This window comes from Echinops telfairi, unplaced genomic scaffold, assembly GCF_000313985.2.
Source record: "Echinops telfairi isolate 266 unplaced genomic scaffold, ASM31398v2 ScPeMD7_7420;HRSCAF=8458, whole genome shotgun sequence".
NCBI classification, from domain to species: Eukaryota; Metazoa; Chordata; class Mammalia; order Afrosoricida; family Tenrecidae; genus Echinops; species Echinops telfairi.
The window spans coordinates 45,582,680-45,605,531 of NW_022111320.1; the positions used below are offsets into that span (position 1 = coordinate 45,582,680).

The 22,852-nt window shown below is 46.3% G+C and overlaps 1 protein-coding gene across 3 annotated transcripts in view; it reads left to right on the forward strand.

Moving 5' to 3' along the window:
* The window catches only part of NEK11 (NIMA related kinase 11), a 295,896-nt gene that overhangs the window by 63,260 nt on the left and 209,784 nt on the right, over nt 1–22,852 (forward strand). For all 3 annotated transcript variants that reach the window (XM_030887665.2, XM_045297456.1, XM_045297457.1), the window contains exons 3-4: nt 1,397–1,562; nt 19,406–19,524. In XM_030887665.2, coding sequence (XP_030743525.1) covers nt 1,397–1,562; nt 19,406–19,524 — 285 coding nt within the window. The remainder of the gene's footprint in view (nt 1–1,396; nt 1,563–19,405; nt 19,525–22,852) is intronic.

Consider the following 22,852-nt stretch of genomic DNA (forward strand, 5'->3'; position numbering starts at 1 on the left):
GTGTGTGTGTGTGTGTGTGTGTGTGTGTGTGTGTGTGTGTAACTTGCCATTCCTGGTCAAGTTTTTCGGGACCAAGTAAGTGGCTCACATGCATTCTTCAGCTGTTCACGTCCTACGTAAGTGACATGTTTAGCACAGTAAGTACAACCGGCCTGAGGAGGTTTGGGAGCACCCAGGAGGAGCTGGCTAACGATGAGCAGGTTAAGGCAGGTCTGAAGTGGAGGGCGGAACTCACGGAGGGCCGGAGGGGCCGGGTGAACCTCCCCTTGGCAGTCTGTGCCGCAGGGACATCTGTCAGTGTCTGCTCCAAGGGACCTGGATGAAGCCAGGCGTTGGCTAAGGGGACTTTAATTCAGAGAGATTCTACTATAAATACATTTTCATTACCATGCATAGGTACTAGCTCCGAAAGAGCATTTTCCTAAAGTGGTTTCCAGCAGTGGGCCTGCAGAACTCGTCTTAATGAGCAGCCGACGCTCATGTCTAATCAGCAGCATCTGATCTGTCTGCACACCTAATTGGTGAGCCCGAGTGCATTCCCCGGCAAGCAAGTTTACACCACGCTGCTGTAATTAGTTTGTTTATCAGACATTTTTTTTTTTCTCCTTAGATGGGATGAGATCATGTTTTGGTCCACTCTTCATTGAATTATCTCAAATTTTAAAATGAGTGATTGAGAGACTTCATGAGGTAGACGGGCTAGAGTTCTTACATGCCTCTATCAATGTTTTCCATTAAATCGGTTCTTCCCTTTACTACTGGGGGCAATAGGATATGATATGCAAAGGAGAATTTAAAAAGGAAGCTAAATAAATAGACATTGGCACTAATACTATTAAGATGGAAATGTTTAAAGAGGAGGACAAACACGCACACACACAGGCAGAGAGGAGATACAGAGAGAGATGTGCAAAGAGAGGATAAGACAGCGAAGTTAGAGACAGGTAAAGACACACACACACACACACACACACACACACACACACACACACCACACCACACCACCACCCCCACCCCCAATAGAGAAACAATGAAGCCAAAGAAAATGCGAGAAAGACAACAGAGACATGGAGACATCTTCTAGAGAGACAGAGCAGCAGCAGCCCAGCCCAGCTGCTTGAGGTGAACTCCAGCTGCCCTTTGACCCAAACCACAGAGCTCTCAGTGTGGAGGTCGGAGGCCTTGGGGAGTGGTGTCACTGACGCGGACAGGAAAGCAGGTCCAGGGGCCAACAGGAGACACAGCACACCACCAGGCAATTCCAGAACAGCGAGCGGGTCACGGCTGCACCTTAGTTAGGTGGCCCCGCACCCCCCTCATTTACATCCATTTATTGTGTTTTCCAGCTGAAAATTTATTTAAAACTCATTTTTTTGCTCTTGTGTTTTTGCTTCAGAAAGGTCCTGAAGGAGATCTCTCTCGGGGAACTCAATCCCAACGAGACGGTGCAGGCAAACCTGGAGGCTCAGCTCCTCTCCAAGCTGGACCACCCGGCCATTGTCAAGTTCTACGCCAGCTTTGTGGAGCACCACACTTTCTGCATCATCACCGAGTACTGTGAGGTGAGACGCCCTTCTCTGCAGTGAGCCCTGCTGAAAATCTCCACCAGAAGCACTGCTTCCGCTTTTGAAAACAGAAACAACCCCCAATAACTCCAAAGTGTAACCAGAAAGCCACAAGCAGAATCGTAAGAACTTGGGTCCTCCTAGCATCTAGCCGAGAACAGTCATTTCTATGTAATCTGCCGGCATATTTCTAATGAACCAGTTCCCCTTCCCCCTGACTTGGAGGGTGGATGGACCTGTATTTTAAGAAATGAATATACCTTTTTAAGAAGTCTTACACACATGCTTCCCTGCTACTCCCTGCTCTCGCTCCCTCCCAGTCACAGTTATGCATTTTTCTGAGCCCCAAGTGACCGTGAGGGCGGTGGGAGAGGGGCAAGAGGGGGAGCTGACATGCACAGCCTCTATGTACCTGTGGCTTTATCCCGAGAGAAGTGGTGTAGGTGACGTGGGTGATGGCAGACAAAGAACACCACAAATTAACCTTGCTAAAATTAAGATAACAATGATAAAAATAATGACTTCCTAGAACATTCTGGGAACCAGGATTTGCCAAAGTACCTTGAGAAAATTTGGGATGATTCCCATGCTTTAAGACTGGATGAAGTCAGCTTACTCCCTGGAGGTTGCTGCGATCCCAAAGCAATGATCCTGGGGAGGACGATGTTTTTAAGGGTGGAGGGTGGGCCTCCTAGGGTCAGAAATGTTACACAACCAGATACACCCTGAAGTGCTGGTTATTTGAGAGGCAGGAGAAAGGGAATCAGTTCACAAGGAGTGGGAAAAGCCAGAAAGATTCAGTTGGTCTGTTTTACAGATTAGCTGGCATAACACCCAAAAGGAAACCAAACACCAACTTAGACTAAAACAGAGTGAATTTGAATGCTAGCCAGTCTTGCCACTGCCCTTCAGCTCAGCCTCCTCAGTTCAGCCTACCCTGTTGCTTGGAGGAACGTCGGGGTGGGGGTAGGGGCAGGGTGGGCCGTGAGGGACAACAAACCCAGGTGACCTGGATGTCTACTTCCCTCTGCAGCAAGTGGATTGTAAAGGAAATCAGCAAGACGATGAAGCGTACAACGTGGTAGTACTAAATATCTACTCTGCCAAGAACCCATGCTAAATGACAGCTAAGTAGCTGTCATCGGGAGATGTAGCAACTTGTATATGTAGCTACACTGTGATCCAGCTGTTAGAATTTAACAATTCCCCTTCCTCTACCCCCTTCACTTAGTAATCTTATTTCTGCAACAACTGACTCTTGCTGTTGAACTACTTACTACAATGCTGCTATTGTTTTCGACATGTTGAAATTTCCAAAGACCCACTCTTGGTCGTCACATGTTTTAAACAGTCAGCAGCACGGTCCAATACATCTTTCTGTTCTGTGATGACGGAAGTGGTCTGTCCAATAGGGACTGTCCAATATGGTAGCCCCTGGCACTGTAGCAAAAGGAAGTGGTTGGCATCCGACCCTTTCAAGAAGCAGTGTATGAGCAAGAACAGAGGGTGTAGAAGGAAGAGAAGTCCAAGCTGAACTGAAAGCATTGATGGAATACTAAGTTGAAATATACAAAAAAAAAACAAAAACTGGGGCAAAGCTGAAGCACTCATTAGCTTATACAAGAAATTGGGAAGATGGCTGCCGGGCCGGCCAACTGGAAGAAATCCATATTCCCATCTGCTACCAAGAAAGATGATCAAACCGAATGCAGAAACTGTCTAACACTATCATTAATACCCAGGAGCTCCAGCGGTGCTGTTGGGTGGGTGTCAGACGGCTCACCACTCGGCTCTTTGCTCCATAAAGATTCTCAGCCTCAGAAACCCCATATTGGGTCACCATGAGTCTGTATCAACTTGCTGACAGTTGGTGGTGAGGGGTGGGGAGTCGTGAATATAACATTCAAGGAAAATTTTGCTGAAGCTAAATGGTTACAGCAGTACACCAACAGGGAGCAGCCAGAAAGCTGGGCTGAACTCAGAAGAGAGTGTGGAACAAGGGATATCATTGTTGATGTTCAGCCGTGAACATCAGAAAGATGTTTGTGTTTTATTGACCATGCAACAACATTCAACTGCATGGATTATAACAGACTATGGATAATATTGCCAAGAATGGAATTGTGCTTCTGTGGAGCCTGTACCCAGCCTAAGAGGCAGACATTCAAACAGAACAAGGGGACTCTGCGTGGAGATGGATTAAGATCAGGAAAGGTGGGTGTCACCATCCTTATGTATTATGCATGCTGGGCAAATCACCTGAGAGGCTGGGCGGCATGAAGAAAACTAACGCCCTAGGATTGGAGGAAGGCTCACCAACAACCTGCAGGATGCAAATGACACCACCTTGTGTGCTGAGTGTGAGAGGGACGTGAAGCACTTGCTGAGGAAGAACAAAGACTGCAGCGTTCAGGAGGAGTTACAACTCAATGCAGAGAAAACAAAAATGCCCACAATTGGACCCGTCAGCTGGGCCAAAGCAACCTTATGATAAATGGAGAAAAGATTAAAGTGGTCAAGGATTTCATTTTAATCGGGTCTGCAAGCAATCCATGTTCATAGAAGCAGCAGTCCGGAAATGAAACTGTCTTCATCGCACTGGGCAAATCTGCAAAAGATCTCTTTAAAGTGCTAAAAAGCAAAGATGTGACTTTGAAGACTCAGTGTAGCTGACCCACCACATATCAATCCACCATGGAGTCAACGTCGGGCTGCTAGCCACCAAGTCAGTGGTCTTTTCTCCTCTGTCCTGGGGTTGCTATAAGGGCCTGACCTCAGCCACGGTCCTCTCAGTCACCTCATATGCACGCAAGGGCAGGGCAACGTGTAAGGAAGACGGAGGACGAATGGCTGCTCCTGAATTATGGTGTTGAAGAGGCCTAGTAAATAAATCTTGGCTTGGTCGAAGAGCAAACAAATCTGTCTCCGAGGAAGACATGCTCCTTAGACGTGAGATGCTGAAACCTCATCTCCTATACTTTGGGCCCGTTATCACAAGGGACCAGTCCCTCCCTGCAGAGTGACATTGTGTTTGGTAAACTAGGGGGGCAGTGGCAACGATTGGCTCCCACAAAGGGTAGATGGTAAGGGGGCTGCAGGATGGGGCCGTGCTTCGTCCTGCTACACATGAGGTCACCCCGAGTCAGAACCAACGAGGCGGCACCGTCAACATCACAACAGTCCCCTGTGTCTCTTGAGCATTTCAGATATGGCTTGTGAGACTGACGAGCTGGATAGGACAGGTGACACATTCAAGTTTAAAGAGCTGCATGTGGCTGATGGCTACCATATTGGAGAGGGCGGGTCTAGACGACAATCCATAACTTTCTTTATGGCAATAACTTGCTAACTGTTTATTTTAAGCAACCAGAGTGCTTGCAAGAATAAGACAGTGAGCATGTATGTGCTGTTCTTCCAGATTCTCCAAATGTTGACATTTGGGCACATGGACATTTGATTCCTCCTTCTATTCAGCTAGCTTTCATGCACTTCCCCTCCCTGAACGCCCTAAGAGTAAAGTTGCAGGCCTGGTGTCCCTTTGCTTCCAAATACTTCCGTCAGTGTATTCTAGGACCCACATGTGGTAGTTACATAATCTGGTGTCAACTTCAGACTATTAAGAGGGATGTGGTGGCGCTTATCCTGTCTATCAGGTCACAACCAATGAGGCCTCTCTGTGGGCATGACCTTCTCCTGAGGATTATGCGAACTTCTGTCTTCCTCCCTGGAGGCGGGGCACACGCTCTCTCTGCTTCATCTCCCTACAAGACATTCCTGTTGACAAGCCACATGGAGCGAAGCTGATGGCAGCCAGAGCCCTGGGAGCTGGAGGAGCCACGTGGAAACCCCACGCCAGCACTGAGATGCTTTCACCACCACTGGATCCACAAGATTTTCCACCCACTGACCTGCGATCTTCCTGAATTCGGTGTCATTGAATGTGTTACATGAGTATGAAGAGGAATTCATAGACTGGTATCGGACATATGGGCTAATATCAGACTTATGGATGTGATCTGGCCTAGCTTGGGATGTTTTCCTAATATACAGTTACTCTTTGATATAAAATTCTCTATTACACACATATGCGTGTCCCTGGATTTGCTTCTCTAGTCTACCCATCATAACACACCATGTGAGGTGGGCCCTTTGCATAGCCACAGTGGGCTAGAAGCCTATGTCCAGATGATGCTGTTTTGTAACCCAGTGGCTCTCAGGGGGAGGTCCTAGACAGGCTGTAGCATCAGCATCACAGTCTCAGCTCAGAGATACTGAATCAGAAATCCTGGGGACTAGGCCTCGAGCAATCTGTGCTTTGGCAAACCCCTCCCGGAATTCTGATACTCACTCAGCCTTCAGAACCAAATGAAAAACTCCACCCATCCCAATAGGCTCCTCGAAAGGATCTTTCTGTAAGATTGCATTTGCCAGTATAAAAGCGAATGCAGGATCATTCGCGTTAATTTTCAAGTGATGGGTGGTTTTTCATGTGAGCTGCTCTCCAGGGAGGGGCGTTGTCATGGTGATGGCTGCAGCTGCAGGCGCAGAGAACAGCTGCAGGGCTTCCCAGGCTCCTAGGTAGCAGAGCTGTTGGGCTGCCTGGCCCTTCCTTCCCTCCCTCCCTCTGGAGCAATGATGTGTGTAGATTGTACCATTCCTGTTAACAGAGATGTTTCTCATCTTCAGACTCAAATTTACTCTTAACTCGCACAGGCCTGGCATCATCTCTTTCATGCGAAAGTAAAATAGTCATACTGAAATGGCAGCTGAAATACCGATTTGCAGCTCACAGAAAAATGCTATCGCTACCACAAGAGCTGGACTTCTTGTTGTTGTTGTTGTTTTGTTTGTTTATCTCCAAGTTCCCTCAGCTGCAATTTAATGTGGGGGCTTTGCGGGATTGAAATCCATGGATGTGTTTATTCATGAGGTCGCTGTGCCCAGTACCCAGCCTTGTGGATCTAACACAACAGATTGCGAACGTACCAAGCAGACGGCCAAACTACCAGTTGAAATCTAACCCCACCTGTGATGGGGAACAGTTTCACACCTATGGGAGCACTTTCTGCATTCTGTCTGTCCCACAATTTCACTCCTCTTCATCTTCAACACCGTGCCCTTCCAGAAAGCCCTTCCCTTCCTCCTAAGCCCACATCTTTAAGTCCTGCCCACTCTGGTCCAGTTTAAATGCTGTCCCCTCTGCACAGATTCTCATGATCTCCTGGCCGAAAATCCCCTCCCACCCCCAAACCTGCAGCTGACGACTCACAGCATTTTCATTGGTTGACACCTCAGCACATTTTACATCAACTAAACCACCCCACACGCTCACTGCCTGACGGCTCTCTCTTGGTGCCGATGTGTTGTGTCACATCGTAAGCACAAGGAGTGAACCACAGTCTCTGAGTTAGCACTCCAGAAAGCATCGTTGTGAGGACTGAATTCTGACTGCCGGCTGTCAGCTGCCTCTCACCTCGTGTCTGTCAAAACACTGGATCCTTCCACCTGTCAGCCCTGTCAGAAATACTTTGTCCTATATTATTTGGGGGACACACTACATATGCACTCCACTGAAGATTTTGGGGGGGCATGGCCTGGAGACCTTCTGCTGGGGTAAGGGTCAGGCCCCCTAGAAACCTGGAGATTAAATTAGTGGGCATACTACAAGGCAGGTGAGACCCCATATCTGGAGAGGGAGAGAGAGAGAGAGAGAATGAATGAGAATATAACTATCTCCTAAGGCAAAAAGAGGAATGATTGGACTTGCCTGTTTCATAATAACAAAGCTAAAAAAAATGATTTCAATAGAATAGTGTGTTAGGCTGAGTCGACTAGAGAAACAAATCCAGTGACACTCATATATGTGTAAGAAAGAGCTTTATATAAAAAAGTAATTACATATTGAGAAAACAGCCCAGCCCAGTCCAACTCTAGTCCATAAATCTCTCTTCAGACTCATGCAGCCACACGCAGTGATGCAGCATGCAGGAAGGTCACAGGCCGGTGGGTGCACAGTCATGTGGGTCCAGTGGCGGTGGGGCTGGCAGCAGTCAGGGTCAGCCAGCAGGGAGGTGAAGGCAGAGAGCGAGGAGGTTGCCTGGGGCCTCCTTATGAGAAGGCCACGTCCATAAGGAGGTACCATCAGACGGTGACTTGATCGACAAGTTGAACACTACCCCTACCTTTTCCATAGCTTCAAGTCACATGTAATGCTGTGACTACCACAAACAGTAACGCTCCATCTTGGCTGTACATTACGATCACCTAGAGAGCTCTCAAATGCCCTGATCCCTGAAACCCACCCTCTGAGATGCTGACCTAACAGCTGCCATCTAACTGATGGCCCGGGCACCAAGATTTCAGAAAGCTCTCTGTGTGCTCCTAATGGGCAGGCGGAGAACTGCACAAAGGGAGAACGGCCAGCGTGGGGACAGAAAAACAAGGGCCCTGCCTGCAACGTGTGCTTATGCAGCACCGAGCAGAGACCAGGCCCAGGCCCGGAGAGGTCGGGCCTGGCGGGTATACATTTATGATCGGGCCACAAGATTTTTGTTGTTGTTGTTGTTGCCATTGTTCACAACACTCAAATTGCCCTTCTTATTGCCTGGCCATCTGTGCCATTCCCGATCAGCCCTACACATGCTGGGGAAAAAAGACGCTGGCCGACCCGAAGGGGAGCTTCCCAGCCTCGTGGCAAAGACGTGGCTCCGTTCGTCACCATTGAGTTGGCTCCTACTCGTGGCCACCCTGTCTGTGCAGCTTCTCTGTTCCTCTCACTGCAGACGCCTAACTCGCTGTTCAGGCTTGTTTATCAGTGCGCTGTGAGCTTGAGGTTCACGCAGCAATGATAATCAAGGGCCGGTCAGAAAGCCATGACTAAGCCTCTAAAACCATCAGGCAGGTCCAGCATGGTGTGGGATAAAAGCAGTGATGTGTTTAATGAATCTGTCTGGCAGAAGAGGAGCCTCGGTGGCGTGGGGGTTACAAGATGGCCTGCTAACTGCAAGGCCAGCAGTTCGAAACCAGCAGCTTCTCCCAGAGGTAAAAAGACAGGGCTTTCTACTCTCGTAGAGTTACAGTCTCAGAAATCCACTGGGGCAGTTCTACTCTGTCTCTTAGGGTCATGATACGCCAGCATCAACTCGATGGCAGTAAGTTTGGAGTTTAGCTTTATCCGGTAGCATAAATGAATCCCTTATACACCGGCTGAAGTGCCAAGGAGAGAGTGCTGTGTCTTGGGGAGGGTGTGGTCAGAGCGCTGTGGAAGGCGAGAGGAGAGAGAAACGGATCCTGGGCTGTGGTGGTGATGCTAATGTCATATCTGAACCTGAAAGGTAGGAAGACTTTGGTCCAGTGGGAATGAGGCAAAGGCATCTTAGTGATAGGGAGCAAGGTGACAACAGGCCCAGAGGTGGGAAAGCACGGATGGGATGCTGTTGTCAGGTGTCTTTGAGCAGGTTCAGGCTCACAGTGGCCCCGCAGGACACAGCCATGGCCTGTGCCATCTTCAAAACTGTTGCTCTGGTTGAGCCCAGTGGTACAGTCACGATGTCCATCCATCTCGCCGAGGCAGGAACCTAAGTGTTCATCTCGAATTGCATGTGTGTTTCAGTCAAATTTGTCCCCCTCATGTGAACAACTAACTCTGTACCACCGCGGTACAATGATCCAAACCAGGAGATACGCATTTTTATTCGTGTTTCTTCTCAAGCCTCTCGGCTATTCCAGGACTCATCTAGGATCCTACAGGGCACTTTCTTGAGTCTGTATAATTTTCTCTGACCTGCGACAGTTTCCTTTCGGTTTACTCTTTTTTTATAATGCCCTCAGCTCCTGTGGTGAGCATTGGTGAATCATTGTGCCTAACGTTTCTCAGTGTGTGTTCATCCGATGCTTCCTCATGGTTAGGTTGAGGCCTGGGAAAGACTTGGGCAGAGGGGGGAAGCTGTGCCCTGCTCAGCGCCTCCCACTGTTGGAGTGTGATGTTGTCATGCCCCCTTGTAGGGATAGTCCCTGCGATCAGTTTAGGTAAGGCTGGGTCTTGCCACTGCTCTCCATGGTGACGTTGCGGTGCTTCCCTTTGTAATTGATGCTCTGAAGCCGTGCTAACGGGTACCCTGTCTCTCCTCAGACTGTCACCCGCTGATGTGAGCCTGCATCAATGGACGTTGTCTGCAGCAAAGTTTACTGTGATGTTGGCCTCGTGGTGGGTTTGCCTTTCCCTCGTGTCTTCTGCATTTGCCAGTTAGAATTCTCTTGTGAGGAGGTCTTCTCTTCTCCAGTCGGTAGTGTGTGTGTGTGTGTGTGTGTGTGTGTGCACGTGGACTCCTGGACTATTATTTTTTGTTGGTGCTGTAGCTCCAGTTGTGCCCACGTGGACGGTTAGGTCCCTTTCTGATCAACGGCTGTGTCCTCCTCACACGCCTCCCTTCGTTACCAAGCAGAAGTGGATTCTGACTTCAGAGCCCTGCGTCAGAGATGAGGAATCGGGCCTCCAGAGCGATGGAGTGGTTTACTGGCAATCAGAGGGTGAGCCAATGCTGGGTTTGCCCCAGGGAAAGCTCCAGAACCAGGGGTGTTAGGAAAACGATGCCTTTCCTTGGCTTTTATGCCCAGTTCTGTCTCCTCATCCATCTTTATTTCTCTCTCCTATGTACATAAACCCACACAAACATGGATATCCATATGTACACACAGAACTATTTTCATGTCATGGGTAGATTAGTTATTTTATTTTCTCTCAGGAAGAGATTGCTCAGGTGGCTTCCGCTTCACTCCGCTGGTCAGAGAGGGGTCTCTGCTCGTCCACATGGTCTCACAGCCCAGGGCAGGAGGACGCGCCATGCAACACACAGTGACAGGGGGGTGCACGTGGGAACTGAGTGAATCATCCGGGGCTTTGTATGAGAGGCGGACTTTGTCATCACAGAAGCACCCGGTGACCTTAGCCTCTCAGGCAGGATGTTGGATAATTCCATATGCTAGCCAAGAACTGAGACCACCCCTGAGACATCAGCAGTCCCTGTTGCCTGGTCCCGTGATAGGAGGCTTGTTTAGCTAGGGGACCTAATCCTCTGGAGCACACTGGGAAGGGGATTTGTAGTAAGGCCACTTGAGACTCCCGCTTTAGAAAAGACCAAAGCAGCTCCTGAACTTGAGCCTGACTTTCAGGCTTTACACCACAGACAGGGTTGGAAATAGTGGACAGTATATAGACTCTGGCTTCCAACAACCTTCTGTTGAAATTTCATTCTATTTCCTTGAGTAAGTATTTTCTTCCCCTGATCCTTTGATTGATCTCAAAATCTTGTCACAACACCGATGCCATTAGATTCAAAATAATGAATGTTGTAAAAATAACCCGAGGTTTCCACGTACTAGACCCTCAATAACCATCGCCGATATTATATGATAGTTCACTGCTTCCTGGATCCTCTCCCACTTCCAATAGCTGCTTTCTCAGAGGCAAGCTAATTTTACCTCCGAGTTTCTGGCTCGCTGCCTTTCATAGGAGGATTCATGCCAGAAGGAGGAAGCATGCAGATTCTTTAACGCTGATGGGCCCAGATAGCGACTTCGAGGCAAGTACTTTCCAAGGATCTATTTGTACTGTAAAAACACACACACACAATTTGAAATTTTTTTCACTTCTGTTTCTTGTTTATACAAAGACTGTTTAAATAAACCAAGAGGTGGGATGTGTTTTACGATCTTGCAACTCTAGTGGGCGTCAGCAGATTCTCACAAGTGAATTTGTTCCTGGCCTAACAGCCACCAGCCCGTCTAGCTCTTGGGGAGTCCTGACAGATTTCCCCACTGGGCGAAGTGGGTCTAGTGTGAGGGACAAACACAACTCTCCTCTTCTAGGCCACTGCCCATCGTCCTGGTGCGCTGTCTGGTGACAGTTCCACCCGCAATCCTGTACTTATGGATGGAGACATTTCTGGGGCATTGCTTGATCTTCCTTCCCAGCCAGAGCTTCAGATAGCCCAGTCAGTTGCCTGCATTGTGCAGCTGATTGAAGGAGTCATGCGTTCATTATCTCTGGGGAGGTGGGTTCCGTCGGGAGTCTTCTGATTTCCCTGGGCACTCCGATCTTGAGAAGGTAGGTCTCCCTGAATTTACCCTTCACCAATTCTAAAGACCTAGACTGTTTTCAATTTGGGAAGAATTTGATAATGGCGGAGCGCTGCTGGTGCAGTGGTTGAAGCTACTGTCTATACTCATGTATAAGCCGAGTTTTTCAACACATTTTTTATGCCTAAAAAGCCCCCCTCAGCTTATACTCCAGTGAGGGTCCCACTTACCTGTTCTCTGGTGCAGCTAAGGTTTTTGTACTTTTAAAGTTATTGTAGGTACCATATTGTTTTTGTTGACCTTCTTTTCCACTTACAGAGCTAGTTTACTGTTTTTCTTTGAAATAAATATTCAAAAACATTTAACCTACTGATGCCTCAATTAATGTAATTTTATTGGTATCTACTTTTATTTTGAAATTTACCAGTGGGGCTGCAATTTCCTACGCTAGGCTTATACTTGAGTCAATAATTTCCCCAGATGTTTTGTGGTGAAATTAGGTGCCTCGGTTTACATTTGGGTCAGGATAGACTCGAGTATATACGGTACATCCAAAAGGTAAACTCAAAATGCACTGCTAGGGAGTGGATTCCAGCTTAGAGCGACTCTGCAGGACAGAGGTGAGCTGCCTGCCCTGTGGGTTTCCAGGGCTGTCAGTTTGTACAGGAGTAGAAAAAACCCTCATCTTTCTCTAGCCCATGTTGCTGGTGGCTTTGAATCCACCCCACCACCAGCCCTTCTTACAGCCAGTTTAAACTTACCAGCTGCTCCATGGGAAGAAGATGTGGCAGGCTGGTGCCATCAAGATTTCCGCGTTAGAAACCCTCTGTGACCAGTCTCCTCCATTCTGTGGGCTCACGAGGAGTTGGAAAGTACCCAGTGGCAGTAGTAGGTTCGGTTTCATAAATAATGGCATGTTTTTAGATGCCTACATCGGTCAGGTCGTGTGCTTCATAAGGATCGAAATTTGGTTCATCCCATTTATTTGTCTAAACCATGACCTAGTTTCACCTCTAGTTAAAAAAGAGAAGGTTGAAAAATAAGGCCACTGGGTCTACTTTAAAACTGCTCATGTAAAAACTGAAAAGCAAAACGGATTTCGCTTAAAAGAAAGTCTCTCATGCCACTGATATAATATGATTTATAAACCTAGTACAAAATTTATGGCATTTGGAAAATGCCTTTAGCCAGCCTAGGAATTTATATAAGCATTCAAAATTAGAATCAGAATAATTCACTTCAAATAGATTGCTTTAAAAAAAAACACCCAGTGCTTTAAGAGAAGAAAACATTATTTCATGCACTTTTTACAAAAAATAAAAGCAATTTCTGCCATTTTATTTGTATGCATGTAACTTTACCTCAGCGGGACGAACACTTACTCTGAAAGGACTTTAAAAACGTGGCAAAGGAACTCAAACATGCTTACTCTTATCAGAGATACATATCGTGATATTGCATTGCATTCTTTAATAATTATTTAGAAAGACGATTTTCTGGTTTCATTTTTTTTTAAGAACACAGTGTGGCCTGACACTCCCTCCCTTTTTCTGCAGCCAATTATAGGGAATGTGCAAAGTTCTAAGACAAAGTCTTCAAGTTCTGCAAGCTAATGATAGAAAATGCCCTCCTGCCTCCCTGTCACCATTAACCAGTGGTTCTCCCCAAGCTTTAGAAAGAATGTCCTTCTGAAATGATTCTCACTTAAACTTGCCTTTCCCAAGCCTATCTTTTGCCTTTTTAACTGTGCAAACTTTTGGGTAAAACTCCTCCACTGGTGGCCTAAGTACTAAACACATGCTCCATTTGTGGTCTGGCCTGGAAGTCTGTGTTCTAAGAAGCAACTTGCGTGCTTCTGATGCCTGCTAAACTCTGAGGTCCACTGGGAAGATCTGCCAGAGGCTTATTGAAAGGGGTGTGGTAGGCGTGAGGAGACGGCGTTTTAAGATGCCAACCCAGCGAGTGAAGAAGGGGCAGCATTTCCATTTTAAAATAGAGAAGCAAGATAGAATGATTTTCTAAGTTCCTTTGACCCCTGGAATCTTGAGATGACCTTGCCCTTGGTCTGTGCTCTCCCCACAGTCATTTTTCTTTCTCTCTAAGTCAGTTTCTTCTGAACGCTCTGGATTGGGTTTCTGGGCTGGCTGTTAGTGCTTCTACTGATGACTGACAACAACAGGGATTGATTTTTTTTCCCCATCATATTCTTTTTGGATTTAGAATGTAATGGCCAATCAAAACCTGGGTTTAGACACTGTATTGGGGCCATTCTTAATTTTCTCAAGGTCTCAGCGTTTCGCAGTCAATCTGATGTTGGTTAACTGGGCTGAGGGAGGGAGGAGATGCCATCAAAAGGTCCCGTGTGGACTACAGGGTTTCAAAACCTTGGAAGTTAACAGCCAGGCCTTTATTGTGAGCTTTGAGGCCTGATACTAGGAAGTGTTTTCTGTGAACAATGTAAGCTGGGTACCACATGGACATGAGTTTGAGCAAGCCAGTGCTCCTCACCTTGAAGTGATTTTAACAGTAAAGGTCACCACCAAAGGTTTCTCAAGGACAGTGCCTAGAAAGCAGAACCAACTCACAGACACTAGACAAAGCACTTTAGCAGCCCAGGCGTGACGTTTCATCAGAAAAGGTAAGTTCTTGGGAGATGAGTTTAGAGATGAGAGTCATAAGGGCTCTTTTCCAGTTGCTGAGTTACCATCAGGCTGCTTCACAACATTATCTTTCTTTCTTTGTTACATGAAAGCAAACTGTATTGTGTGTTCAATAATGGCCGACTTGTCTGTTGTCATTGAATCCTAATCAAATAAATCGTGGAATGCTTATGAACAAAAACAAGTAAATGCAAGCAAAGATTGTGTGTTTTTGGTGTGGAGCTTTTGATGGTTTTCTTTCTTCTTTTGGGGTAAAGTACCAAATTTAAAATATGGGGATTACCTGGAGAGTGCCAGGTGTAGATCTCTGATTAATCTCTTGGTATTACTTCTTCCTGTTCATAGAACGTGCCCCTCGCTTCATACTAAGCACCACTACATGTCTTCCTTTCTGGATTCTACTCAGCAAGAAAGTGAGGAGGGCGGTTGCTAATGCCCCTTTGACACCTTATGTTGAGGCCTCCTCTCCAACGTTCTACTTTTGCCCCAGTACTCTAAATATATCTTTATTTAGTCAGAACATATCGTGCACTTAAATAGACATTCAAATTCTACTAATTACTTGGGAGAGGAGAGCAAGGGGGTGATTGTCAGACTGACCATGAGTGTCACCGAGAGAATGCGCTCCCCTGATGGTGAGATCAAACCAATACGAAATGGGTGCAACTGTGTAGAAATTCCTCCCCATCAACTGCCACTGTTTAAAATGATGGTAGGAAACGGAAAGCAACATTGCAGTTTGAGATTAAATCCTCGACAGGAATGCTGTTTTCATACAGACACATTGATCCAAATTTCGGTGTTATTACCCGTGGGGCAGACCATGGCATATACGAAGACCGTATTTATAGAGACAGTCCTGCTTGTGTGTGACCGTCGCAAGGAACGAATCATCACTTTGAGAAGAGAAGCTGGCAGACAGTTTTGCTGGCATCTCCTCAAGGCAAGCTTTCCCTCTCTTTTCTCTCCTCTTGGCACTAATGAAGGATCTGGGAAAATGCAGATATTGCCTTTCTGCAAATGATGTCATGGAAGAAAGTCTTTCTGCGTTAGTTTTTAAGGCAGGAGAAGAAACTTTTCCGGAATCATCTTGATGAAAAAGAGAAATTGGAATGGAAAAAATAAGTGTATTTGTAGCTCACCTTTGATCTCACGGGCTTTCAGGTTTGCTTCACAGGATGCGATGATAATCTTTTATCCAAAAATACATTTGCAATTTATAGAAATTTATGATAGTACAGCTTGCACGAGCCAATAGAGTTCTGGCAAACTCTCAGACATGGGAAGGCAGTTGCATTGCTAGATCGCTACCCCCCACCGAAACCACTCATGGTGTTGCCACCCGCCCCTCCCCACGCCGTGGACCAGCCAGAATCTTCAATAATATTTACTATCAATTTTAACCATGGAATCAGAAGTAGACCAAACCAAGTGCACTGCCATCAGGTCGATTGAGACTCATAATGCCCCCACGTAGGATTTCTGGAGACCTCTGCTGGTGGCAGACAGCAGCGTCTTTTCTCCTGCTGGGGAGCGTGTGTGGTTTAAATGCCCAACCTTACAGTTAGCAGTTCAGTGCTTAGAATAACACGTTAGCAACACAGTTATGCACTCCTTAAATGCACTAATGTTTAGACTATGAATACTAACAATACACATTTTAAATTATGTTGAGTCACAACATTATTAGTAACTGACTGGAAGCCTTAAAATTTTTTTTTTCTCCTTCGTCTTCCTTTAATTACTACTTCTTTCTCAAAAAAAAAGTTATTGACATAGGATCACAGATGCTACTTATCACAACGCTGTTGGTAGAACAGCGGACTATTTGATGAAGTTAGTGACTGCTGGCAGCAATGGAAGCAAGAGCATGTGCTTTTAGCTCTTGCTGGTGAAACCATGGGACTTGAAGCATCATTTGAATCATGGTGACAGCTCTGACCAGAATGCCTTAGATCAGCGGTTCTCGACCTGTGGGTCGTGACCCCTTTGGGGCTTGAACGACCCTTTCACAGGGGTCGCTTAATTCATAACAGAAGCAAAATTACAGTTAAAACAAAAATAATTTTATGGTTGGGGGGTCACCACAGCATGAGGAACTGTATTAAAGGGTCTCAGCATTAGGAAGGTTGAGAACTATGCCTTAGATGGTTAAAAAAGTACACCGGCTGATCATTTTAGCTCTGTGGGTGAGTAAAGGGTTACTACATGCTGCTGTAGTGGTTATGCATTGGGTAGCTCAAATCCACCAGCCACGTGAAGGGAGAAAGAAGAGGCTTTCTACTCCCGCAAAGAGTTAGTCTTGGAAACCCACAGGGGCAGCTCGACCCTGTCCTATTGGGTTGCCCAGAGTCAGAATTGACTCGATGGCTGTGAGTTTGAGAGGTAAGTATTGATACATGTACACTGGGCTCATGAAAATGATTTTGTTGTTATAGCTGACCACAGGGATATTTTAATAGAAAATGATACATATCTGCAAAATCACTACTCAGAAATTGGATGAAGAGTCATTTTGAGGTCGCCACATCTAATAGCGTCACCTGGTCCGATCTGTACCCCCTGCTTCCTATTTGTGACACCACTGTGTTTGGAGAATGAGAAGGAAATGATGCTCTCCTGACAGGAAGTCAAAGAGTTAACTCACTCCCTTTTTGAATTTCAACCTGCTTTGATCGTCTTGACCCAGAAAACCCAGCAGTAAATTGAGCCTGGGATAGGCTACCAGTTGAATGTTCGATGTACCGCTTTTGACTTGTTAAGGCAAAGAGAGAGCATGTGTAGCAAATATTTTGCACATGGCACTGAAAGGAAATAAAAAATGCATTACAAGTGAGCTAGTCAGTTGACCTCATGTTTGATTAGAAGTAATTTCCCTTCGTTTCATTGCCTGCAAATGCTCTTGCTTTCTATTTAAAGATGCCTCTGTCCCGAGGGGGACAGATACAACCTAACCCCAGGCTCTTTCCATCTGACTGCTTGTTCTTGATGGGACCTACATTATTCGCCCCTTTCTAAGACCAAACACAGTTGTCATCAGCCCGTTATTTTCATCAGGGAATATTTAGACTTTCTCAGGGTTTAAGATCAAAGGGAGCAGTTACGTAACTTATCCAAGAAAATTTTGACATTCTTATTTTCATGTCCCATGGCAGTTGAAAGGCAGGTCCATGACGTATAACATCCTGTACTACTTCTGTGAAATAGCATGCTGCTCTATTTGGATGTTGTGCAAACACCATATATACAAGCAGTCCGTGTAAATGCCCTGAAAAGCCTGTTGTACCAACATTTTATGGGAGCCCCCTGGACAAGGCTTAGAGACAGGAGACCGGCCTTGCTAGTGTGCCATTGGGCCGGACAGAGGCTGCACTGGCAGCCAGTCAGGAACTTTGTGCTTGTCTAGCACTAGGGCTGGAGTGGCTTGGGGATGGGGGGTCCATCAGGGCATAAGGAGGATGTGAAGAGATGGTCACCGCACCAGGTCTGAGAGCGTCCAGACCAAAGCTGGTGGTGGCAGGTCTGGCAGCATAGCGACCTCCTGATCCTGATCAACCAGCTCTGCAGTGTAGGGCCAGGAACCCACAGGGCCTGGCCAGGGCAGCCAGCAATCCCTTGCAGCAGAGGGGGGCGGGGGGGGGGCACAGTGCTCATAGCCTTGGGCCTGCAGTGAAAAGATTCACAGCTGCAGGGCAGGTGTAGTCCAAAGAGCTGTAGGGATTGGGGGTGCACCACTGCCCATTCCCTCTGGGGCTTAAGGGCCTTGAAACCATCACGGGAGGTGCAGTGAATCTACAGAAGCAGACCTCTATATCTTTCTCTTGCAGAGTGACGGGTGGAATCAAACCGCCAACCTTTCTGTGAGCAGCCCTCTCTGCTCATGAACCCTGAACAAAACCCACTGCCACTGAGTCCCCTGTGTCAGACAGAGTCGAATTGTCCCTGTGGGTTTCTGAGGGACAATCCATCAGACAATCCTGATCTCTGTCCCACAGAGCCAGCTGGTGGGTTTGAATTACCAACTGTATGGTTAGCCAGCCAATATGTAACTTATGATGCCCTCAGGGCTCCTGACTTCACTACTAGCAGTCCTTAAAAATTAGAAAGCCATCTGGGGACAGGGGACAATTCTATTCTGCCCTATGGGGCCACCAGTGTTGGAATAGACTCAACTGCACAAAACAATAACATGCTGATGTTAAATATCACCAGTAAGTGATTGAAGGGTAGAGATCAATTGACCAAATACCCTAACGATGTGCTTGGGACCAACCATAAATGACAAATTGCTGCATTTGGGAGGACTTTGCCACGAAACCTGGAAGAGCTGGAACTCAACGGCCTTGCCTAGTTTTTCCAGGTCTTGCAAGTTTTCCGCCTTTGATAGGGTATAGCCTTTCTGTCTTCTATTACTTGTTTTAGTGGGAAATATTTGAGTTGTCCCCCTCTGACAGGTCTCCAGCATATACAGCTTCTGGTTCTTGCAGATTTCACTGTAGCTAAACAGAGAAAATGAAAATTAGGTCGTCCCCAGCCTGGGGTCGTCTTGGTGTGCCAAACCCAAAACAGTCTCCCCCACAACTGTCAGCCCCCTGTGCAGTGTTGCCCTGAGTGATTGTTAAGAGTTGTATGTGCTCACTTTTTTATAAGAGAAGTTGATTTCAAAATTTTAACTGGGGGGTGACTGGCAGTCCTTCAATCTTGAGGGCTGCCAGGTAGTCCTCTGTAGAACAATTCAGGCTCTCTGGGCACAGGCAGCAAACAGCAAGGCAGTCCACCAACAGTCAGCCAGATAACAGGGTCCCCAGCTCAAGAGATGTAAATTCCAATGGTGTGGCAAAGCAGGTCTTGAATGAACCTCAAATTACAGTAACACAGTCCACGGGTTGGGTGTCCCACAGGTAGTGTAGCTTGCAAATGGAGGCACAGAACAAGCAAGGCAGCCGCACACTGGTCCAATGATCAAAGAGCAAGAGACAAGGGAGGTGAGGCTCACCTAGCCATTTATCCCTCTGCCCTTCAATGAATCCCACATGTGTTTATCATCCAGGTTGGCACAATAAACTAACTACCTCAGAGAAAAATTACACTTTTACCCCCCAGGGCGGAGATCTGGATTATAAAATTCAGGAATACAAAGAAGCTGGAAAAACGTTTCCCCCCCAGCAAATAATGGAATGGTTCCTGCAGCTGTTACTGGGAGCTGGCTACATGCACGAGAGGTATGTGCACTCGTGACCGGAAACAACAGTCAGCGCTCAACTTGGAAAATGATGGGGTTTTTTGGTGTGTGTGGGGTCAAATTAAAAGAAAACAAGAACAAAGGATCAGGGGCTATAGTTAAGCATCTACAATATGCTTTCATCTGAGGAAATTGTTGAGTGCTGGTTTCTAGAGGATTTACTTGTACCGCTTTTTTTTGTTGTTGTTGCTTCTCTAAATTTCAAGTTGGCCTTGACTAGTAGACAGAAACTTGTATTGAATTCATTCCCTTAGATCTTCTCATATCCTGTGAATTACAAACTGCACACCTGTAGCCTGCTATAAATTTTTTGCATCCTATCGCCACCTTGGGCTATAAACACTCTTCCATGCTACAAATGAGTTGCAGGGTCACCTTGGAGTGTGTCAGTGAACACTGAGCTGGGGGCCCATCTCAGGAGGGGCAGAGCCATTGTCATGAGAGATGGTCTTTGGCCTCAGAGAGAAGTCTCCAGGCCACCCGTCAGTTTTGATGTGAAATATCTTCTGCAGAAGGTCAGAGAATGGTTTATGAGTCTTTTATATGAATCTACAAATTCTTGGCTCCAACAACCTATCTTTAAAGTTTTTATTAGTTTCTCATAGATCAAAAGTAAGAAAGTTCTAGATGGTAACTTCTGCCAACTCATCAAAAGCCAGGAATATATTTGAGACAAGGGACACGTATAGATTAAAAAAGAAAAAAAGGTGGAGAGATGAGGTGTTCTTGCCAGTGGGCACTTGGATGCTTCACCGGGGGTAGGGTAGCCACATGTTCATGAGAGTGGTGCTTTATCAGGTAAACCGGCTGACTGGCCACGGCCTCATTCTGGTTAAACGGATCGTCTCTGGGCTCTGAAAGCCTAAAAACTCATCAGCTTATTCTTTGCTTTCTCCTGTCTCTTCTCAAACACATGCTTGATGATACAGATAGCCACTGGCTTATTGACAACTCTGAGCAATCTTTTAAAGGATGTGAAACGATGCTGACAAGGATAAAAGGACGGCCAAGTAATCTTTTAATAAACCGTTGAAAGCTGCTGGATGTCAGACTTCCCTGTACATCTCGTCACATTGCTGAGTTCCGTTTCTTTCTTGCTCTCTGGCAGATGGTTAGTTTCTACACAAGGAAAAGAAGTCAAAACAACACTTTATGTACAGATTCCAACTTTTGCGTTTTGTGTGCACCACTGTTTGCAATCTGGTAGCTTCAAGAATCCAAATATTTTTGATATGTTTGGGTTTACTTAGTAATCATTAAAATAGATGAGTTTAAAGCACCATTTCATGGGAAAGAGTACTAATAGAGGATTTGAAAGTCTTGTAAATGCACAGAATTAAGGAAAGCAGCAAAAGTGGTTACATTTTCTCACTATTGAATAGTAGGGCTAATTATTTAGATATTTGTGATGGCAGATTTGAAGTATCATCCCTTTGGATTCAGCTAGCCAATGATGAGATCTCTGATTCAGTAAGTTATTATAGCCATCTAAGTGAAAGTTTTCAGCATAGATCGCAACATTTCAATTTCATACTCAAGTCTATTCATTCGTTTGTGAAATAGTATTAGATTCAAAATAAGTCCTACCTTCAGAGAGCTATTACTGTAAGTGTGTACTCAAATTACCGTAAGCTGTGCAGCATGGTGGACACACAGAATTCAGGTCTAGGTTAGCTTCCACTACTTACTAGCTTTATGACCTAGGCCATGCTGCTTAAGTTGTCTGAGCTCTCATTTCCCATTTGTAAATAAGGATACTCAAGGGATTCTCTCTGCTGGAGCTGTAGTGGAGATGGATTGAGGTCGTGCATGTGAATGAAGTCTGAAAACTCTGTAAGTTGCAGTGGTTGGGGACAGAGGATGCCGCAATGAGAGGTCTTCTACGCAGACTGGAAGCTTCCGGCTCCTCATTCTGAGTCCTTTAAGAGCCTTTCCAAAAATCCCTGTCAATATGTTGCTGTTGTTTCCTGGCACTACTCTGAATTTCCTCTTGAACATTTTCTTACATTTGGGGGGAGCTTGGGAGTCGCAGGGCAAGCTGGTGGTCCCCACCGTGATCCAGTATCCAAAGTAGATTTTTCTCCCCCATATGAGAAATACTGTATTTCATCCCCCCCCCCCCCCCCCCCCACGATGTATGTAATTTAATTTGCATTTAACTTCTCCTTTCCTGGGGTCCTGGGGTGGTCTGGGTGATGTGTTGCACTGCTAACTGAAAGGTCAGCATTTTGAAACCACCAGCCAGTTGGTGAGAGAAAGACGAGGCTTTTTCCTGTTATCAAGAGTTACAGTCTTGGAAACCCATAGGACTGGTTCTACTCTGCCTTATAGGATCGGTCTGAGTCAGACTTGACTCTGTGACAGTGAGTTTTTTTCTGTTTGGTTTTTTCCCCCTGCTGTTTTTCAATATTTAGTATAGTTTAGTATAGTTCTAAGATGTGTCCTTCAGGTAATAAGCTTATTTATCCCAATTACCTGTTTTAAAGTGAGTTAAATCTGAAAGCACAATTTATTAGCTTATGGCATAAACACAAAGAATCATGGTAAAAGCTAGCGCTATTTACGCTTGACTTCATGTAGCGTGAACAGGCATTCCTGTTGTGAGTTGTGCTGTGTGAACAAAGAGGCCCAGCCTCAATGGCCTGCAGCCACAGCCCTGTCTTGCTGCAGGTCCCCACGACTTGTGTTTTCATCCCCAAACCCAAAGGACGCAGCAGCAGCGGGTATGTGGTTTTCTATGGCAGAGGGAAATGCAGGGGAGTTGGGGGAAACACTCAATGGTTCTGAAAGCTTCCCCTCAGACTTGGCCACTGTTGTGTCTGCTCACGTGACTTGACCAAAGCCAGTCGCGTGACCAGACCCAGCGCTAGAAGGGTGGAGGTGCCTGCTCCTCCCATTCATTGCAGGGTCCCGTTGGTGTGAGCCCCATCGGTGTGATGCTCTGGGCACCAGGACACAGGCTACCACAGTGCTCCTCTCAGCTCAAAGCGGTAGCCTCTCCACGTAGGGCTATCTCCTAGGCGTTGCTTGAGATTTTTCTTCATATGATGTACATAGCGTTTATGAAAACGGATTTGGATAACGACGTCGATTGCTTTCCCCTGAGGTGAGAAGATTTCATTATGGAAGTGATTGTACTGTGTTAGATCTCAGCGCAGGGGATGACAAGGTCTTAACTGTCAAACCACTGAGGATCCTGGCCCAGCCAAGTTGACACAGCACCTGAATTATCACAACAGTCTCCAGTCCTAGAGAGTTGTTGCTGTTGGCGACTTTATTTATGTATTCTGCTCGGGACTCGGTTTCCT